The sequence below is a fragment of the Oncorhynchus clarkii genome, unplaced genomic scaffold, assembly GCF_045791955.1.
Source record: "Oncorhynchus clarkii lewisi isolate Uvic-CL-2024 unplaced genomic scaffold, UVic_Ocla_1.0 unplaced_contig_8367_pilon_pilon, whole genome shotgun sequence".
In the NCBI taxonomy this organism is placed as follows: domain Eukaryota; kingdom Metazoa; phylum Chordata; class Actinopteri; order Salmoniformes; family Salmonidae; genus Oncorhynchus; species Oncorhynchus clarkii.
This window is the reverse complement of record NW_027260806.1, coordinates 53344-74524: the sequence shown is the minus strand read 5'-3', so window position 1 is coordinate 74524 and position 21181 is coordinate 53344. Positions and strand designations below refer to the sequence as shown.

The window sequence follows — 21181 nt, the reverse complement described above, 5'->3', positions numbered from 1 at the left end:
GGTTAGAGTGTAGAGGCGGTAGGGTAGCCTAGTGGTTAGAGTGTAGAGGCGGTAGGGTAGCCTAGTGGTTAGAGTGTAGAGGCGGCAGGGTAGCCTAGTGGTTAGAGTGTAGAGGCGGCAGGGTAGCCTAGTGGTTAGAGTGTAGAGGCGGTAGGGTAGCCTAGTGGTTAGAGTGTAGAGGCGGTAGGGTAGCCTAGTGGTTAGAGTGTAGAGGCGGCAGGGTAGCCTAGTGGTTAGAGTGTAGAGGCGGCAGGGTAGCCTAGTGGTTAGAGCGTTGGACTAGTAACCGAAAGGTTGCAAGTTCAAATCCCCGAGCTGACAAGGTATAAATCTGTCGTTCTGCCCGTGAACAGGCAGTTAACCCACTGTTCCTAGGCCGTCATTGAAAATAAGAATTTGTTCTTAACTGACTTGCCTAGGTAAAATAAAAAAAAATAAAAAAAATAATAAAAAAAATATGAAATTATGTTATTATATTATGTTATTATTATACTATGTTATTATGAAATTATGTTATTATATTATGTTATTATGAAATTATGTTATTATACTATGTTATTATGAAATTATGTTATTATATTATGTTATTATTATACTATGTTATTATGAAATTATGTTATTATATTATGTTATTATGAAATTATGTTATTATACTATGTTATTATGAAATTATGTTATTATATTACGTTATTATGAAATTATGTTATTATATTATGTTATTATGTCATTTTATTATGCTAATATGTTATTATGAAATTGTGTTATTATATTATGTTATTATGTCATTTTATTATGCTAATATGTTATTGTGAAAGTATGTTCTTATATTATGTTATTATGAAATTATGTTATTATATTATGTTATTATGTCATTTTATTATGCTAATATGTTATTATGAAATTCTGTTATTATATTATGTTATTATGTCATTTTATTATGATATTATGTTATTTTATTATGCTATTATGTCATTATGAAATTATGTTATTATATTATGTTATTATGAAATTATGTTATTATATTATGTTATTATGAAATTATGTTATTATATTATGTTATTATATTATGTTATTATGTTATTTTATTATGCTAATATGTTATTATTAAATTGTGTTATTATATTATGCTATTATGAAATTATTTTATTATATTATGTTAGTATGTCATTTTATTATGCTAATATGTTATTATGAAATTATGTTATTATATTATGTTATTATGAAATTATGTTATTATATTATGTTATTATGTCATTTTATTATGCTAATATGTTATTATGCAATTATGTTATTATATTATGTTATTATGTCATTTTATTATGCTAATATGTTATTATGAAATTATGTTATTATATTACGTGATTATGAAATTATGTTATTATATTATGTTATTATGAAATTATGTTATTATATTATGTTATTATGTCATTGTATTATGCTAATATGTTATTATGAAATTATGTTATTATATTATGTTATTATGTCATTTTATTATGATATTATGTTATTTTATTATGCTATTATGTTATTTATATGTTAAGATATTATGATATTATGTAAAAAAAATATATTATGTTATTAAGGTATGCTAGACTACATGATTAATAGACAACAGTGCTGAAAGTCTACAGTGTTACAACACATGGGTTGATAAACTACAGTGTTACAACACATGGGTTGATAAACTACAGTGTCACAGCACCTGGGTTGATAAACTACAGTGTTACAACATCTAGGTTGATAAACTACAGTGTTACAACACCTGGGTTGATAAACTACAGTGTTACAACACCTGGGTTGATACACTACAGTGTTACACCACCTGGGTTGATAAACTACAGTGTTACAAATCCTAGGTTGATAAACTACAGTCTTACAACACCTGGGTTGATAAACTACAGTGTTACAACACCTGGGTTGATCAACTACAATGTTACAACACCTGGGTTGATAAACTACAGTGTTACAAATCCTAGGTTGATAAACTACAGTCTTACAACACCTGGGTTGATAAACTACAGTCTTACAACACCTGGGTTGATAAACTACAGTGTTACAACACCTGGGTTGATAAACTACAGTGTTACAACACCTGGGTTGATAAACTACAGTGTTACAGCACCTGGGTTGATAAACTACAGTGTTACAACACCTGGGTTGATAAACTACAGTGTTACAACACATGGGTTGATAAACTACAGTGTCACAGCACCTGGGTTGATAAACTACAATGTTACAGCACCTGGGTTGATAAACTACAGTGTTACAACACCTGGGTTGATAAACTACAATGTTACAGCACCTGGGTTGATAAACTACAGTGTTACAACACCTGGGTTGATAAACTACAGTGTTACAGAACCGGGGTTGATAAACTACAGGATCGAAAGTAGAGCAGGGAAAGACTGATGAATCAGTGTGTGCGTTGTTCGGGCCGCAGAGAGGGGAGAGGTCAAGGTGCCATCATGTGTAAACATATCTTTTGCTCCACTGTGTCTGTGTGCCAGTTACTCTCCTCTCAGTGAGCTTGTCCAGGATTGGTTGTATTTAGAATTGGTTGTATCTAAATGACAATTTGATATATATCATAGGGTGGGGGTAATGTCTTGGTACCATTTTGTACCAAGGACGAAATAAGAGCTTTGTTTAGGAGACCAAACTGAACGATAATTTATAGCCAACTCTGTCTGGCTAGGGGATACTCCTTTCTGAAGTAAAGTATTTTCTTTGTGTAAGTTCCTAAGACCTGTGGTTTGTCATGTCGTCTGGGGGGGGGGGGGGGGGTGGATCTATGCTATTAAAGGATCTCCGTTGCAATGTAGAGGGGGCTCTCAGATAATTCATTGATAGACACTGAATTGATCTGAGAGTCACAGGGTTGTGATAGAGCTCATATAATTAAAAATGGACTTTGTGATAACTAACTCTGACTTGTGTGTGTGGTTTGCTCCCATGATTTGGTAAATAGAGGAAATTTCCACGACAGCGTGCGTGCATGTGTGTGTGTGAGAGAGATCGTGTGTTTGTGTGAGCGAGAGATTGTGTGTGTGTGCGTGTGTGCGTGTGTGTGTGTGTGTGTGTGTGTGTGTGTGAGAGAGAGAGAGAGAGAGCGTGTGTGAGAGAAAGAGAGAGCGTGTGTGTTCCGCCCCAGCCCAGGGGGAAACTTCACAACACATTTAGAGTATTGTTAAACCGAAGCAATGTCCCTTCCTATCTGTCACCCAGCATGCCCCCTTGTCTATACATCTCTCAGTCACTCTCTCTCTCTCTCTCTCTCTCTCTCTATCTCTCTCTCTCTCTCTCTCTCTCTCTCTCAGTCTCCGTGTCTCTCTCTCTGTCTCCCTCTCACTCTCTGTCTCAGTCTCTCTCTCTCAGTTTCAGTCTCTCTGTCTCTCTCGCTCTGTCTCTATGTCTCTCTCTCTCTCAGTTTCAGTCTCAGTCTCTCTCTCTTTCTCACTCTCAGTCTCCCTCTCTCTCTCTCAGTCTCTCTCTCTTTCTCTCTCCCAGTCTCTCTCTCTTTCTCTCTATCAGTCTCTGTCTCTGTCTCTCTCTTTCTCGCGTTCTCTCTCAGTCTCTCTTTCTCTCTCTGTCTCTTTCTCTCTCTTTCTCTCTGTCTCTCAGTCTCTCTCTCAGTCTCTCTCCCTCTCTATGTGTGAAAAAACAATAACAATGAAGAGTAAACATTACACTCACAACTGTTCCAAAATAATACATATATTTCAAATGTCATATCACGTCTTTATACAGTGTTGTAACGATGTGCAAATAGTTAAAGTGCAAAAGGGAAAATAAATAAACATAAATATTGGTTGAATTCACAATGGTGTTTGTTCTTCACAGGTTGACCTTTTCTTGTAGCAACAGGTCAAAAATCTTGCTGCTGTGATGGCACACTGTGGAATTTCACCCAGTAGATATGGGAGTTTATCAAAATCAGTTTTATCAAAATCAGTAGATATGGGAGTTTGGGTCTGTGTAATCTGAGGGAAATATGTGTCTCTAATATGGTCATACATTTGGCAGGAGGTTAGGAAGTGCAGCTCAGTTTCCACCTCATTTTGTGGGCAGTGTGCACATAGCTTGTCCTCTCTTGAGAGCCAGGTCTGCCTATGGCAGCTTTTCTCAATAGCAAGGCTATGCTCACTGAGGCTGTACATAGGCAAAGCTTTCCTTAAGTTTGGGTCAGTCACACTGGTCAGGTATTCTGCCACTGCGTACTCTGTTCAGGGCCAAATAGCATTCTAGTTTGCTCTGATTTTTTGTTAATTCTTTCCAATGTGTCAAGTAATTATCTTTTTGTTTTCTCGTGATTTGGTTGGGTCTAATTGTGTTTCTGTCCTGGGGCTCTGTGGGGTCTGTTTGTGGTTGTGAACAGAGCCTCGGGACCAGCTCGCTTAGGGGACTCTTCTCCAGGTTCATCTCTCTGTAGGTGATGGCTTTGTTATGTTAGGTTTGGGAATCACTTCCTTTTAGGTGGTTGTAGAATTTATCAGGCACTTTTCTGGATTTTGATAATTAGCGGGTATCGGCCTAATTCTGCTCTGCCTGCATTATTTGGTGTTCTACGTTGTACACAGAGGATATTTTTTGCAGAATTCTGCATGCAGAGTCTCAATTTGGTGTTTGTCCATTTTGTGAAGCCTTGGTTGGTGAGCGGACCCCAGACCTCACAACCATTAAGGGCAATGGGTTTTATAACTGATTCAAGTATTTTTAGCCAGATCCTAATTGGTATGTTGAATTTTATGTTCCTTTTGATGGCATAGAATGCCCTTCGTTCCTTGTCTCTCAGATAGTTCACACCTTTGTGGAAGTTACCTGTGGTGCTGGTGTTTAGATGGAATTTGTATTTGTTATCCTGGCAACTGGACATTTTTTGTAAGACAATTATTTTTGTCTTACTGAGATTTACTGTCAGGGCCCAGGTCTGACAGAATCTGTGCAGAAGATCTAGGTGCTGTTGTAGGCCCTCCTTGGTTGGTGACAGAAGCACCAGATCATTATCAAACAGCAGACATTTGACTACAGATTTTAGTAGGGTGAGGCCGGGTGCTGCACACTGTTCTAGTGCCCTCGCCAATTCATTGATGTATATGATGAAGAGGGTGGGGCTCAAGCTGCATCCCTGTCTCACCCCACGGCTCTGTGGAAATAAATGTGTGTTTTTGCCAATTTTAACTGCACACTTGTTGTTTGTGTACACAGATTTCATAATGTCTTGTGATTGAAGTCGGAAGGTTTACATACACCTTAGCCAAATACATTTAACCTCTTGAAACTAGGGGGCACTATTTTTATTTTTGGAAAAACGTTCCCAAAGTAAACCGCCTATTTCTCAGGACCAGATGCTAGAAAATGCATATAATTTACCGCTTAGGATAGAAAACACTCTAAAGTTTCCAAAACTGTCAAAATATTGTCTGTGAGTATAACAGAACTGATATTGCAGGCGAAAGCCTAAGAAAAATCCAATCAGGAAGTGACTCATGTTTTGAAACCGTTGTGTTCCTATGCACCCCTTTGGGCAACCAGATTCCTTTTTCTACGTATTCCCTAAGGTGTGAATATAATGTGTAATTTTTTCCGGCGTTGCCGTGACCGCTATTTCCGGCGGATTTCTCAACATAACGTGACAAACAAACAGAGGTATTTTGGGTATAAAAATAATCTTTATGGAACAAAAGGAACATTTTCTGTCTAACTGGGAGTCTCGTCAGTGAAAACATCAGAAGATAATCAAAGGTAAACGGTTAATTTTATTGCTTTTCTGATTTCCGTGACCAAGCTTCCTGCTGTGTGAAAACCTTGTGAAGACTTACAGAAAACGTTTGACTTCTGTCATTGCCAACAAAGGGTATATAACAAAGTATTGAGATAAACTTTTGTTATTCACCAAATACTTATTTTCTACCATAATTTGCAAATAAATTCATAAAAAATCATACAATGTGATTTTCTGGATTTTTTTTCTCATTTTGTCTGTCATAGTTGAAGTGTACGTATAATGAAAATTACAGGCCTCTCTCATCTTTTTAAGTGGGAGAACTTGCACAATTGGTGGCTGACTAAATACTTTTTTGCCTCACTTTTTCCCCCACTGTAGATTCAAAAAAAATATGTATTTACCCCCTTTACTATGAAGCCCTAAATAAGATCTGATGTAAAATATTACCACCTTCAGAAGTCACATAATTAGTTAAATAAAGTCCACCTGTGTGCAATCTAAGTGTCACATGATCTCAGTATATATACACCTGTTCTGAAAGGCCCTAGTCTGCAACACCACCAAGCAAGCGGCACTATGAACAGCAAGGAGCTCTCCAAACAGGTCAGGTCCAAATTTGTGGAGAAGTACAGATCAGGGTTGGGTTATAAAAAATTATCAGAAACTTTGAACATCCCATGGAGCAAATTAAATCCATTATTAAAAAATGGAAAGAATATGGCACCACAACAAACCTGCCAAGAGAGGGCCGCCCACCAAAACTCACAGACCAGGAAAGTAGGGAATTAATCAGAGAGGCAACAAAGAGACCAAAGATAACCCTGAAGGAGCTGCAAACCTCCACAGCAGAAATTGGAGTGTCTGTCCATAGGACCACTTTAAGCCGTACACTCAACAGAGTTGGGCTTTAGGGAAGAGTGGCCAGAAATAAATAAGCTAACATGTTTGGGGAAGAGCAAACATGTTTAGGGAAGAGTGGCCAGAACTAAATAAGCAAGCATGTTTGGTGTTTGCCAAAAGGCATGTGAAGACTCCCCAAACACATGGAAGAAGGTACTCTGGTCAGACAAGACCTAAATTGAGCTTTTTGTCTATAAAGTTAAATTCTATGTCTGGGGCAAACCCAACACCTCTTATAACCCAGAGAACTCCATCCCCACAGTGAAGCATGGTGGTGGCAGAGTCACACTGTTGGGATGTTTTTCATCGGCAGGGACTGGGAAACTGGTCAGAATTGAAGGAATGATGGACGGTGCTAAATACAGGGACATTCTTGAGGGAAACCAGTTTGTCTTCCAGAGATTTGAGACTGGGACGGAGGTTCACCTTCCAGCAGGACAATGACCCTAAGCATACTGTTAAAGCAACACTCAAGTGGTTTAAGAGGAAACCTTTAAATGTCTTGGAATGGCCTAGTCAAAGCCCAGAACCCAATCCAATTGAGAATCTGTGGTATGACTTAAAGATTGTTGTACACCAGCGGAACCCATCCAACTTGAAGGAACTGGAGCAGTTTTGCCTTGAAGAATGGGCAAAAAACCCAGTGGCTAGATGTGCCAAGCTTATAGAGACATACCCCAAGAGACTTGCAGCTGTAATTGCTGCAAAAGGTGTCTCTACAAAGTATTGACTTTGGGGGGTGAATAGTTTGCACGCTCAAGTGTTCTGTTTTTTTCTTATTTCTTGTTTGTTTCACAATAAAAAATATGTTGCATTTTCAAATGTTGTGTAAATCAAATGATACAAACCCCCCCAAAAAATCAATTTTAATTCCAGGTTGTAGGGCAACAAAATAGGAAAAATGCCAAGGGGAGTGAATACCTTCGCAAGCCACTGTAGATAGTATAGATAGTGTAGATACTGAAGATAGATAGACTTTGCCTAGGCTCCCATCTCACACCTTACCATCATCAATACACTGGTGTGTAAAGCAACTGAAACACATGAATGAAAGGTTGATGAAGACAGAGAAAGAGGAGGTAGAGTTATGTTGATAGATTTCCAGCATGGCTTTCTGCTTTTGAAACCCAGATTGGAAACGTGGAATAAAAACGGTTACCAGACCATAATAACACAAGTATTTATCATAAATTCCCAACTTTGTGGCAGCTCCATTGCAGCAGTAAATTGAATTGAGTATTTAACAGGGTTCTGGAGAATGTGTGTTAGCTACACATCCACTTGATGTTATGACAGAGTAGAACAGAGCAGTGTTGTAAGAAGGGCTTTATAAATACATTTGATTGATTGATTGATTGATTGATTGATTGAACCGAGGCACAAATAGTTAATTTAATTAACCAGGTCAGTTGACTAAGAACATATTCTCATTTACAGCAACGACCTGGGGAATAGTTACAGGGGAGAGGAGATGAATGAGCCAATTTTAAGATGGGGATGATTAGGTGGCCATGATGGTATGAATGTCATATCGGGATTTTTAAAAAACACCAGTGTTAACACCCCAACAATAAGTGCCATGGGATCTTTACTGACCACAGAGAGTCAGGACACCCATTTAACATTACATCTGAAAGACAGCACTTTACACAGGGCAATGTCCCCAATCACTGCCCTGGGGTATTATTTTTAGACCAGAGGAAAGTGTGCCTCCTACTGGCCCTCCAACACCACTTCCAGCAGCATCTGGTCTCCCATCCAGGGACTGACCAGGACCAACCCTGCTCATCTTCAGAAGCAAGCCAGCAGTGGACACAGGGTGGTATGCAGGGTGGTATGATGCTGGCAAATATTAGCTATTCCCTGAATAGTGTTGACCAGAGCAGGGGATTGAGCACAGGGGATATTTTGGACACACCCTAAGACAATATGAATCCTCTTCTCCTTCTGTTTGAGCCTCCGTGCTGTTAATTGTGGAGAAGATACTTCTTCTTCTACCGCTTTCAAACAGACAACTTGAACATGAACATAGACAGTAAAAAGAAGCTTCATCCCTGTGTGGAGTTTTAGACTTACAGTTTCCACTGGTAGACGGTGACAGGGGGGTTAGCGTCAGTGTTGCAGGTGAGGCTGACGTCCTGACGGTTCAGGTACCAGTTACCATCAAAACCCTCGATCTTCACCTCCGGTTCATCTGTCAGGGGGAGAGAGATGGTGTCAGTACAGTCTTGTCAGATTGGCCATATAGGGTCGACCTGAATGTTACTGTGCTAGCCCACAGTATTTTGTCACAGTCCTTCTCCTAAATGGTTCAAGCGACTATGTAACCATGCCAAAACAGTTCAACTTCGTTAGGGTCAGCTCTGTTTGGCTCAGTACTGTGAAAAGTCCTTATGTCTTCCATTCACGCCATTCACTGTGACTGTCCCAGTACTCAACCCTCTAGAGATCATCACACTACAACACCCTCTAGGGTCACCACACCACCCTCTAGAGATCACCACCCCACCCTCTAGAGATCACCACACCACTCTCTAGAGATCACCACACCACCCTCTAGAGATCACCACACCACCCTCTAGAGATCACCACACCACCCTCTAGAGGTCACCACACCACCCTCTAGAGATCACCACACCACTCTCTAGAGATCACCACACCACCCTCTAGAGATCACCACACCACCCTCTAGAGATCACCACACCACCCTCTAGAGGTCACCACACCACCATCTAGAGATCACCAAACCACCCTCTAGAGATCACCTCACCACCCTCTAGATATCACCACACCACCCTCTAGAGATCACCACACCACTCTCTAGAGATCACCACACCACCCTCTAGAGATCACCACACCACCCTCTAGAGGTCACCACACTACCCTCTAGAGGTCACCATACTACCCTCTAGAGATCACCACACCACTCTCTAGAGATCACCACACCACCCTCTAGAGATCACCACACCACCCTCTGGAGGTCACCACATCACCCTCTAGAGATCACCACACCACCCTCTAGAGATCACCACACCACCCTCTAGAGATCACCACACCACCCTCTAGAGATCACCACACCACCCTCTAGGAGGTCACCACACCACCCTCTAGAGATCACAACACCACCCTCTAGAGATCACCACACCACCCTCTAGAGATCACCACACCACTCTCTAGAGATCACCACACCACCCTCTAGAGATCACCACCCTCTAGAGATCACCACACTACCCTCTAGAGATCACCACACCACTCTCTAGAGGTCACCACACCACTCCTAGAGATCACCACCCTCTATATGAATTCAAAAACATTATTAGGTAGGCCATACAAAATCAGTTTTATTTTTTGCCTGATTCCATTTTGTTCTTTCCCACATTCCGTTTTCTCCTTGTTGTTTTTCTAGGTTTAAGTTTTTCCAATTTTATTTAGGTGTCACTCTCAAAATCACACTTTTTAATAGAAAAACAACAACATTGTAAGTTCTAAGTCCACAAAAATGCTTAAACCACATCCTGAGAACCACATCCTGAGAACCACATCCTGAGAACCACATCCTGAGACCACTTTTGAAAAATCTGATCAATTTATATTTTTGGGTGAAGCTGCACTTTAATGAACACCTAACAAGAGGCTGTTGTTTAGCAGTGTTTAAGCAATAGTAGAGTTTGCAAAACAAATACCCACTGGATTTATGAAAATAATCATTATATCAGCTACTTTGTAGTTAACATTTACAGAGAAGGTTTTTGGGAAAGCCTTTCCATCTGTCAGAAGATGGTTTTTTATTAGCATCATCGCTAACGGCTACACAAAATAAAGGACAATGCCAGAAAACAATAATTCGGCTAAGTCGTGGATTGACTCATCGTTACCACCTATATTACGTGGGACGTGCAAATTCACGAGCATCACACTCTTTCTTCGTCCTCCTTGTAAAGACATTTGACTGCAACCAACCACATCGTACACAAATTGTACAGGGAAGAGGGACAGACTGCGTTTCCCTGTAATCGCTGGCTTTGTGACTGACAGGCACCTATCCTAAGAATAGAATGCTAGAAGATGCATATTGTTAATTCTAGCGGGAGAGGGGTCGACGGACTAGTGGATTGAAACTTTTAAATAAAAAGTTGCCTGGCTAATAGGATGTGGAAAAAGTAGCCAGCTGAAAATTAGTCGGTAGCCGGATGATTAGCCGACGGTCGGGGCTAACGGAAAACACTGACTGTGTTATGACAGGACAACGGTGAATGATGTTCTACATCACTATGCTAGTATACCACATGCAAACCAGAACAGAGCATTACAGAGCAGAACAGAAGAGAACAGAATAGAGAAGAACAGAACAGAACAGAATAGAGCAGATCAGAGCAGAGCAGAATAGAGCAGAACAGAGCAGAACAGAGAAGAGCAGAACAAATCAGAACAGAGAAGAATAGAGCAGAATAGACAGAACAGAGCAGAATAGAGCAGACCAGAACAGAGCAGAGCAGAATACAGTAGAATAGAGCAGAATAGACATAAAAGAGCAGAATAGAGCAGAGCAGAACAGAACAGAGCAGAACAGAATAGAATATAGCAGAACAGAATAGAGCAGAACAGAATAGAACAGAGCAGAACAGAGCAGAACAGAGCAGAACAGAACAGAACAGAACACAATAGAACAGAGCAGAACAGAGCAGAACAGAATAGAACAGAGCAGAACAGAACAGAGCAGAACACAATAGAGCAGAACAGAACAGAGCAAAACACAATAGAACAGAGCAGACCAGAACAAAATAGAGCAGAACAGAACAGAGCAGAACAGAACAGAGCAGAACACAATAGAACAGAGCAGAACAGAACAAAATAGAGCAGAACAGACAGAACAGAGTAGAATAGAGCAGAACAGAATAGACAGAACAGAGCAGAATAGAGCAGAACAGACAGAACAGAGTAGAATAGAGCAGAATAGACAGAACAGAGCAGAATAGACAGAACAGAGCAGAATAGACAGAACAGAGCAGAATAGAGCAGACCAGAACAGAGCAGAGCAGAATAGAGTAGAATAGAGCAGAATAGACAGAACAGAGCAGAATAGAGCAGAGCAGAACAGAACAGAACAGAGCAGAGCAGAACAGAGAAGAGTAGAACAGAACAGAACAGAATAGACAGAACAGAGCAGAATAGAGCAGAACAGACAGAACAGAAAAGAGCAGAGCAGAACAGAATAGACAGAACAGAGCAGAATAGAGCAGAACAGACAGAACAGAGTAGAATAGACAGAACAGAGTAGAACAGAGCAGAATAGACAGAACAGAGCAGAATAGAGCAGACCAAAACAGAGCAGAGCAGAATATAGTAGAATAGAGCAGAATAGACAGAACAGAGCAGAACAGAACAGAGCAGAATAGACAGAACAGAGTAGAATAGAGCAGAACAGACAGAACAGAATAGAGCAGAGCAGAACAGAATAGACAGAACAGAGCAGAATAGAGCAGAACAGACAGAACATAGTAGAATAGAGCAGAATAGACAGAACAGAGCAGAACAGACAGAACAGAGTAGAATAGAGCAGAATAGACAGAACAGAGCAGAATAGACAGAACAGAGCAGAATAGAGCAGACCAGAACAGAGCAGAGCAGAATAGAGTAGAATAGAGCAGAATAGACAGAACAGAGCAGAATAGAGCAGAGCAGAACAGAACAGAGCAGAACAGAATAGAGCAGAGCAGAACAGAATAGAACAGAGCAGAACAGAAGAGAACAGAATAGAGCAGAACAGACAGAACAGAGTAGAACAGAACAGAATAGAGCAGAACAGACAGAACAGAGCAGAATAGACAGAACAGAACAGAATAGACAGAACAGAACAGAGCAGAACAGAATGGAATAGAGCAGAATAGAACAGAGCAGAACAGAATAGAACAGAGCAGAGCAGAACAGAGAAGAGTAGAACAGAACAGAACAGAATAGACAGAACAGAGCAGAATAGAGCAGAACAGACAGAACAGAAAAGAGCAGAGCAGAACAGAATAGACAGAACAGAGCAGAATAGAGCAGAACAGACAGAACAGAGTAGAATAGACAGAACAGAGTAGAACAGAGCAGAATAGACAGAACAGAGCAGAATAGAGCAGACCAAAACAGAGCAGAGCAGAATATAGTAGAATAGAGCAGAATAGACAGAACAGAGCAGAATAGAGCAGAGCAGAACAGAACAGAGCAGAACAGAATAGAACAGAGCAGAACAGAACAGAACAGAGCAGAACAGAGAAGAGCAGAACAGAATAGACAGAACAGAGCAGAATAGAGCAGAACAGACAGAACAGAATAGAGCAGAGCAGAACAGAATAGACAGAACAGAGCAGAATAGAGCAGAACAGACATAACATAGTAGAATAGAGCAGAATAGACAGAACAGAGCAGAATAGACAGAACAGAGTAGAATAGAGCAGAATAGAGCAAAACAGACAGAACAGAGTAGAATAGAGCAAAATAGACAGAACAGAATAGAGCAGAGCAGAACAGAATAGACCGAACAGAGCAGAATAGAGCTAAACAGACAGAACAGAGTAGAATAGAGCAGAATAGACAGAACAGAGCAGAATAGACAGAACAGAGTAGAATAGAGCAGAATAGAGCAGAACAGACAGAACAGAGTAGAATAGAGCAAAATAGACAGAACAGAGCAGAATAGACAGAACAGAACAGAACAGAGCAGAACAGAATGGAATAGAGCAGAATAGAACAGAGCAGAAAAGAATAGAACAGAGCAGAGCAGAACAGAGAAGAGTAGAACAGAACAGAACAGAATAGACAGAACAGAGCAGAATAGAGCAGAACAGACAGAACAGAAAAGAGCAGAGCAGAACAGAATAGACAGAACAGAGCAGAATAGAGCAGAACAGACAGAACAGAGTAGAATAGACAGAACAGAGTAGAACAGAGCAGAATAGACAGAACAGAGCAGAATAGAGCAGACCAAAACAGAGCAGAGCAGAATATAGTAGAATAGAGCAGAATAGACAGAACAGAGCAGAATAGAGCAGAGCAGAACAGAACAGAGCAGAACAGAATAGAACAGAGCAGAACAGAACAGAACAGAGCAGAACAGAGAAGAGCAGAACAGAATAGACAAAACAGAGCAGAATAGAGCAGAACAGACAGAACAGAATAGAGCAGAGCAGAACAGAATAGACAGAACAGAGCAGAATAGAGCAGAACAGACATAACATAGTAGAATAGAGCAGAATAGACAGAACAGAGCAGAATAGACAGAACAGAGTAGAATAGAGCAGAATAGAGCAAAACAGACAGAACAGAGTAGAATAGAGCAAAATAGACAGAACAGAATAGAGCAGAGCAGAACAGAATAGACCGAACAGAGCAGAATAGAGCTAAACAGACAGAACAGAGTAGAATAGAGCAGAATAGACAGAACAGAGCAGAATAGACAGAACAGAGTAGAATAGAGCAGAATAGAGCAGAACAGACAGAACAGAGTAGAATAGAGCAGAATAGAATAGAGCAATACAGAGCAGAATATAGCAGAATAGAGCAGAACAGAATAGAACAGAACAGAACAGAGCAGAACAGAATAGAATAGAGCAGAACATAATAGAACAGAGCAGAACAGAACAGAGCAGAATAGAGCAGAACAGACAGAACAGAGTAGAATAGAGCAGAACAGACAGAACAGAATAGAGCAGAGCAGAACAGAATAGACAGAACAGAGCAGAATAGAGCAGAACAGACAGAACAGAGCAGAATAGAGCAGAACAGACAGAACAGAATAGAGCAGAGCAGAACAGAATATACAGAACAGAGCAGAATAGAGCAGAACAGACAGAACAGAGCAGAATAGACAGATCAGAGTAGACTAGAGCAGAATAGAGCAGAACAGACAGAACAGAGTAGAATAGAGCAGAATAGACAGAACAGAGTAGAATAGAGCAGAATAGACAGAACAGAGCAGAATAGACAGAACAGAGCAGAATAGAGCAGAACAGACAGATCAGAGTAGAATAGAGCAGAATAGACAGAACAGAGCAGAATAGACAGAACAGAGCAGAATAGAGCAGAACAGACAGATCAGAGTCGAATAGAGCAGAATAGACAGAACAGAGTAGAATAGAGCAGAACAGACAGAACAGAGCAGAATAGAGAAGAACAGAGCAGAATAGACAGAACAGAGCAGCATAGACAGAACAGAGCAGAATAGAGCAGAACAGACAGAACAGAGTAGAATAGAGCAGAAGACAGAACAGAGCAGAATAGACAGAACAGAGCAGAATAGACAGAACAGAGTAGAATAGAGCAGAATAGAGCAGAACAGAGCAGAATAGAGCAGAACAGACAGAACAGAGCAGAATAGACAGAACACAGCAGAATAGAGCAGAACAGACAGAACAGAGCAGAATAGACAGAACACAGCAGAATAGAGCAGAACAGACAGAACAGAGCAGTGAATGGTACTAATATTAACTAATGACATGCTTCCTAAATTACACCCTATTCCCTATTTAGTCCACTACTAATGACCAGACCAGTTGTGCACTAAATAGAGAATAGGGTGGCGTTTCAGATGCCCCAGTAATTCAAGTGTGATCGGGGATTTCTACTGGAGAAGTCGTTTTATCTTCAAACTGAACTGTCTACGACACATTTTGGACTCTGATAGTCTTTCACGTTAAGCTTCTATTTACACTGTGTTTCTCTTAGTAAAGTGTGTTGATTTGTTGATGTGCTGTGAGTGCATTTAAAATCAACTCTCCCTTGGGAAACAGGTATTCTAACCTCATTGGGACTACATGGTTAAATATAGAGGTATTCTAACCACAATGGGACTACATGGTTAAATATAGAGGTATTCTAACCTCATTGGAACTACATAGTTAAATATAGAGGTATTCTAACCTCATTGGGACTACATGGTATATATAGAGGTATTCTAACCTCATTGGGACTACATGGTTAAATATAGAGGTATTCTAACCTCAATGGGACTACATGGTTAAATAAACAGGTATTCTAACCTCAATGGGACTACATGGTTAAATAAACAGGTATTCTAACCTCAATGGGACTACATGGTTAAATATAGAGGTATTCTAACATCATTGGGACTACATGGTTAAATATAGAGGTATTCTAACCTCATTGGGACTACATGGTTAAATATAGAGGCATTCTAACCTCATTGGGACTACATGGTTAAATATAGAGGTGTTCTAACCTCAATGGGACTACATGGTTAAATAAACAGGTATACCAACCTCAATGGGACGACATGTCCCAAAAAATTGAATGATTGACATGAAAATAACGGCGATAACTCACACTGCACGTTGAGCACGACACTGTCGGTAATCCTCTCGTTGCGGTAGGTTACGATGCAGGTGAGTTTCTGTTTGTGTGTCTCTCTGCTTGGCACGACCACATAGTTACTGCGGACGGTCACCGTGCCGTTGCTGTTCTGTGTCTCCTGGAACGTGGCCTCACCCTTCAGCCTCGTGTCCCACTTGATCACGCTCTGAGGCTTCCCATTGGCCGAGAGGCATGTTGCCACAGTCATCTTACGCTTCTGGGGGCGGGCCACGATGGTAGGCGTGGTCAAGGTCATTCGGGTCAGAGGTCGCGCTGGAAGGAAGAGAGAGAATAAATGGATTATCAACATCTCAATGCCAATGCCTTTCATTAAAACATTATACATTTAACTGTGAAGTAAGTGGTTTGTGTGTATTTTTCTTTCAAGATAATTCACTTTTAGGTGTTTAAGGATATATATTTCAATTCAACGTTAATCTTCAGATTGACTGATATCTCTCTATTTAATTATTTCTACTTCACTTCAACGTTCATCTTCAGATTGACTGATATCTCTCTATTTAATTACTTCTACTTCACTTCAACGTTCATCTTCAGATTGACTGATATCTCTCTATTTAATTATTTCTACTTCACTTCAACGTTCATCTTCAGATTGACTGATATCTCTCTATTTAATTACTTCTACTTCACTTCAACGTTCATCTTCAGATTGACTGATATCTCTCTATTTAATTATTTCTACTTCACTTCTACGTTAATCTTCAGATTGACTGATATCTCTCTATTTAATTATTTCTACTTCACTTCAACGTTAATCTTCAGATTGACTGATACATTTATATTTGAAGTTAATGAATCTGAGGTGGAGGGAGGAAAGGTCTTGTGGTGATTTGAATCAAGTCCCTGACGTGCTGAAAGGAACCGGTTTTCCTCTGTCCCTGATGTGCTGAAAGGAACCGGTTTTCCTCTGTCCCTGACGTGCTGAAAGGAACCGGTTTTCCTCTGTCCCTGACGTGCTGAAAGGAACCGGTTTTCCTCTGTCCCTGATGTGCTGAAAGGAACCGGTTTTCCTCTGTCCCTGACGAGCTGAAAGGAACCGGTTTTACTCTGTCCCTGACGTGCTGAAAGGAACCGGTTTTCCTCTGTCCCTGACGAGCTGAAAGGAACCGGTTTTCCTCTGTCCCTGACGAGCTGAAAGGAACCGGTTTTCCTCTGTCCCTGACGAGCTGAAAGGAACCGGTTTTCCTCTGTCCCTGACGTGCTGAAAGGAACCGGTTTTCCTCTGTCCCTGATGTGCTGAAAGGAACCGGTTTTCCTCTGTCCCTGATGTGCTGAAAGGAACCGGTTTTCCTCTGTCCCTGATGTGCTGAAAGGAACCGGTTTTCCTCTGTCCCTGACGAGCTGAAAGGAACCGGTTTTCCTCTGTCCTTGACGAGCTGAAAGGAACCGGTTTTCCTCTGTCCCTGACGTGCTGAAAGGAACCGGTTTTCCTCTGTCCCTGATGTGCTGAAAGGAACCGGGTTTCCTCTGTCACTGACGAGCTGAAAGGAACCGGTTTTTCTCTGTCCCTGACGTGCTGAAAGGAACCGGTTTTCCTCTGTCCATGATGTGCTGAAAGGAACCGGTTTTCCTCTGTCCCTGACGAGCTGAAAGGAACCGGTTTTCCTCTGTCCCTGACGAGCTGAAAGGAAACGGTTTTCCTCTGTCCTTGACGAGCTGAAAGGAACCGGTTTTCCTCTGTCCCTGACGTGCTGAAAGGAACCGGTTTTCCTCTGTCCCTGATGTGCTGAAAGGAACCGGGTTTCCTCTGTCACTGACGAGCTGAAAGGAACCGGTTTTCCTCTGTCCCTGACGTGCTGAAAGGAACCGGTTTTCCTCTGTCCCTGATGTGCTGAAAGGAACCGGTTTTCCTCTGTCCCTGACGTGCTGAAAGGAACCGGTTTTCCTCTGTCCCTGACGTGCTGAAAGGAACCGGTTTTCCTCTGTCCCTGATGTGCTGAAAGGAACCGGTTTTCCTCTGTCCCTGACGAGCTGAAAGGAACCGGTTTTACTCTGTCCCTGACGTGCTGAAAGGAACCGGTTTTCCTCTGTCCCTGACGAGCTGAAAGGAACCGGTTTTCCTCTGTCCCTGACGAGCTGAAAGGAACCGGTTTTCCTCTGTCCCTGACGAGCTGAAAGGAACCGGTTTTCCTCTGTCCCTGACGTGCTGAAAGGAACCGGTTTTCCTCTGTCCCTGATGTGCTGAAAGGAACCGGTTTTCCTCTGTCCCTGATGTGCTGAAAGGAACCGGTTTTCCTCTGTCCCTGATGTGCTGAAAGGAACCGGTTTTCCTCTGTCCCTGACGAGCTGAAAGGAACCGGTTTTCCTCTGTCCTTGACGAGCTGAAAGGAACCGGTTTTCCTCTGTCCCTGACGTGCTGAAAGGAACCGGTTTTCCTCTGTCCCTGATGTGCTGAAAGGAACCGGGTTTCCTCTGTCACTGACGAGCTGAAAGGAACCGGTTTTTCTCTGTCCCTGACGTGCTGAAAGGAACCGGTTTTCCTCTGTCCATGATGTGCTGAAAGGAACCGGTTTTCCTCTGTCCCTGACGAGCTGAAAGGAACCGGTTTTCCTCTGTCCCTGACGAGCTGAAAGGAACCGGTTTTCCTCTGTCCCTGACGTGCTCAAAGTCAAACCCAGTTATCAGGAATCTTCAACAGATGCAGAAGTCTCTTGCATTTCCAAAGGCACAAAGTGTTCCAATTGAAATCCTTTGAGGGCTGCCAATTAGCAATTTACTGTTGTTACATCAAAAAGGAGGTTCAGGTAAACAAGAGAGACTGCTCAATCAAACTGCAGGTCTAGATCAGATATGAATAGATAGTTATGATATGAATGGCAGCGTTGTGCAGAGCTGCAGATAGCTATGATATGAAGGGGCCTCTTTGAACACTGTCAGTCGGTTATTGTCACGTAGGTTTCCTGGCATTCACTGACTGTCAGCTGACAAAACACACAGCACACACACTCTCCTCAGGCACCCAACACAACCCAACGAGGGCCCTGTGGTCCCTTGTCAAAAGTAGGGCATTATATTATACTATATATAGGGAATATGTTTCCGTTTTGTAAACAGACAAGATGGGGGCTTGGAGATGACAAGGCTGATGGAGCTACAGGGACTGGTCACTACTTAAGACAAGGCTGATGGAGCTACAGGGACTGGTCACTACTTAAGACAAGGCTGATGGAGCTACAGGGACTGGTCACTACTTAAGACAAGGCTGATGGAGCTACAGGGACTGGTCACTACTTAAGACAAGGCTGATGGAGCTACAGGGACTGGTCACTACTTAAGACAAGGCTGATGGAGCTACAGGGACTGGTCACTACTTAAGACAAGGCTGATGGAGCTACAGGGACTGGTCACTACTTAAGACAAGGCTGATGGAGCTACAAGGACTGGTCACTACTTAAGACAAGGCTGATGGAGCTACAGGGACTGGTCACTACTTAAGACAAGGCTGATGGAGCTACAGGGACTGGTCACTACTTAAGACAAGGCTGATGGAGCTACAGGGACTGGTCACTACTTAAGACAAGGCTGATGGAGCTACAGGGACTGGTCACTACTTAAGACAAGGCTGATGGAGCTACAGGGACTGGTCACTACTTAAGACAAGGCTGATGGAGCTACAGGGACTGGTCACTACTTAAGACAAGGCTGATGGAGCTACAGGGACTGGTCACTACTTAAGACAAGGCTGATGGAGCTACAGGGACTGGTCACTACTTAAGACAAGGCTGATGGAGCTACAGGGACTGTAGAGTCTCTCTCTCTCTCTCTCTCTCTCTCTGTAGAGTCTCTCTCGCTCTCTCTCTCTGTAGAGTCTCTCTCTCTCTCTCTCTCTCTCTCTCTCTGTAGAGTCTGTCTCTCTCTCTCTCTCTGTAGAGTCTCTCTCTCTCTCTCTGTAGTCTCTGTCTCTGTAGTCCCTCTCCCTCTGTAGTCTCTCTCTTTCTATGTCTGTAGTCTCTCTCTGTAGAGTCTCTCTCTCTGTAGAGTCTCTCTCTCTCTGTAGTTGCTCTCTCTGTAGTCTCTCCCTCTGTAGTCTCTCTATGTAGACTCTCTCTCTCTCTCTCTGTCTGTAGTCTCTCTCTATCTCTCTGTAGTCTCTCTCTCTCTCTCTGTAGTCTCTCTCCTTGTAGTCTCTCTCCCTCTCTCTCTCTGTAGAGTCTCTATCCCTCTGTAGTCTCTCTGTAGTCTCTCTCTCTGTGTCTTTAGTCTCTCTCTCTCTCTCTCTCTGTAGAGTCTCTCTCTCTGTAGAGTCTGTCGCTCTCTCCCTCACTGCTTCTCACTCTGTCCCAAACAATGGGATAACTCCATAGTCAGAAAGTCCTCCGGGGCAGAAACATGCATACTAAATGGGTTTATTGATTTCTCTTTCAGCTGCTTGTATATTTATTTATTTCTACATTCTCCAGTTGCATGAAAGCAATATGTCTGTGTGCTTTTTGACTGAGTGTTCCTTCTGGGGTAATCTATATGAATAGAATATATCACATCTCCAACACCTTCACAGAAACACAGGCTGGCTGAGTGGCCTGACATGTTTCCCAAGGTTAGAGCCCTGAGTGACCTTATGAATGCACACGACACCATACCCAGTTGAAGGGTGTTTATTTTTTCAGTAATGTGCTTCCTTACCATCTCTCTTTTCAAATTACAGACATTATCTCACATTACTGTAACATTTACTTATGACTAGAATGTCCAGTCATACTGTGTTGTGACTAGCAAGTCCTTACCAAACACGGTGAGGTTTATGTTGTGTTAACTAGTCCTTACCAAACACGGTGAGGTTTATGTTGTGTTAACTAGTCCTTACCAAACACGGTGAGGTTTATATTGGGTTATCTAGTTCTTACCAAACACAGTGAGGTTTATATCATTTTAACTAGTCCTTACCAAAGACAATAGGGTGTATATTGTGTTAACTAGTCCTTACCAAACACGGTGAGGTTGATATCGTTTTAACTAGTCCTTACCAAAGACAATAGGGTGTATATTGTGTTATATAGTTCTTACCAAAGACAATGAGGTTTATATCGTTTTAACTAGTCCTTACCAAAGACAATAGGGTGTATATTGTGTTATCTAGTCCTTACCAAAGACATTGAGGTTTATATTGTGTTAACTAGTCCTTACCAAACACGGTGAGATTTATATTGTGTTAACTAGTCCTTACCAAACACGGTGAGGTTT

The 21181-nt window shown here is 41.6% G+C and overlaps 1 protein-coding gene across 1 annotated transcript in view; it reads right to left on the bottom strand.

Annotated features, from left to right (window-relative positions):
- The window catches only part of LOC139401779 (nectin 1b-like), a 61841-nt gene that overhangs the window by 8471 nt on the left and 32189 nt on the right, over nt 1-21181 (bottom strand). The window contains exons 3-4 of the mRNA XM_071145747.1: nt 15950-16249; nt 8702-8819 (exon numbers count right to left, since the gene is read on the bottom strand). Of these exons, the coding sequence (XP_071001848.1) occupies nt 8702-8819; nt 15950-16249 (418 nt within the window). The remainder of the gene's footprint in view (nt 1-8701; nt 8820-15949; nt 16250-21181) is intronic.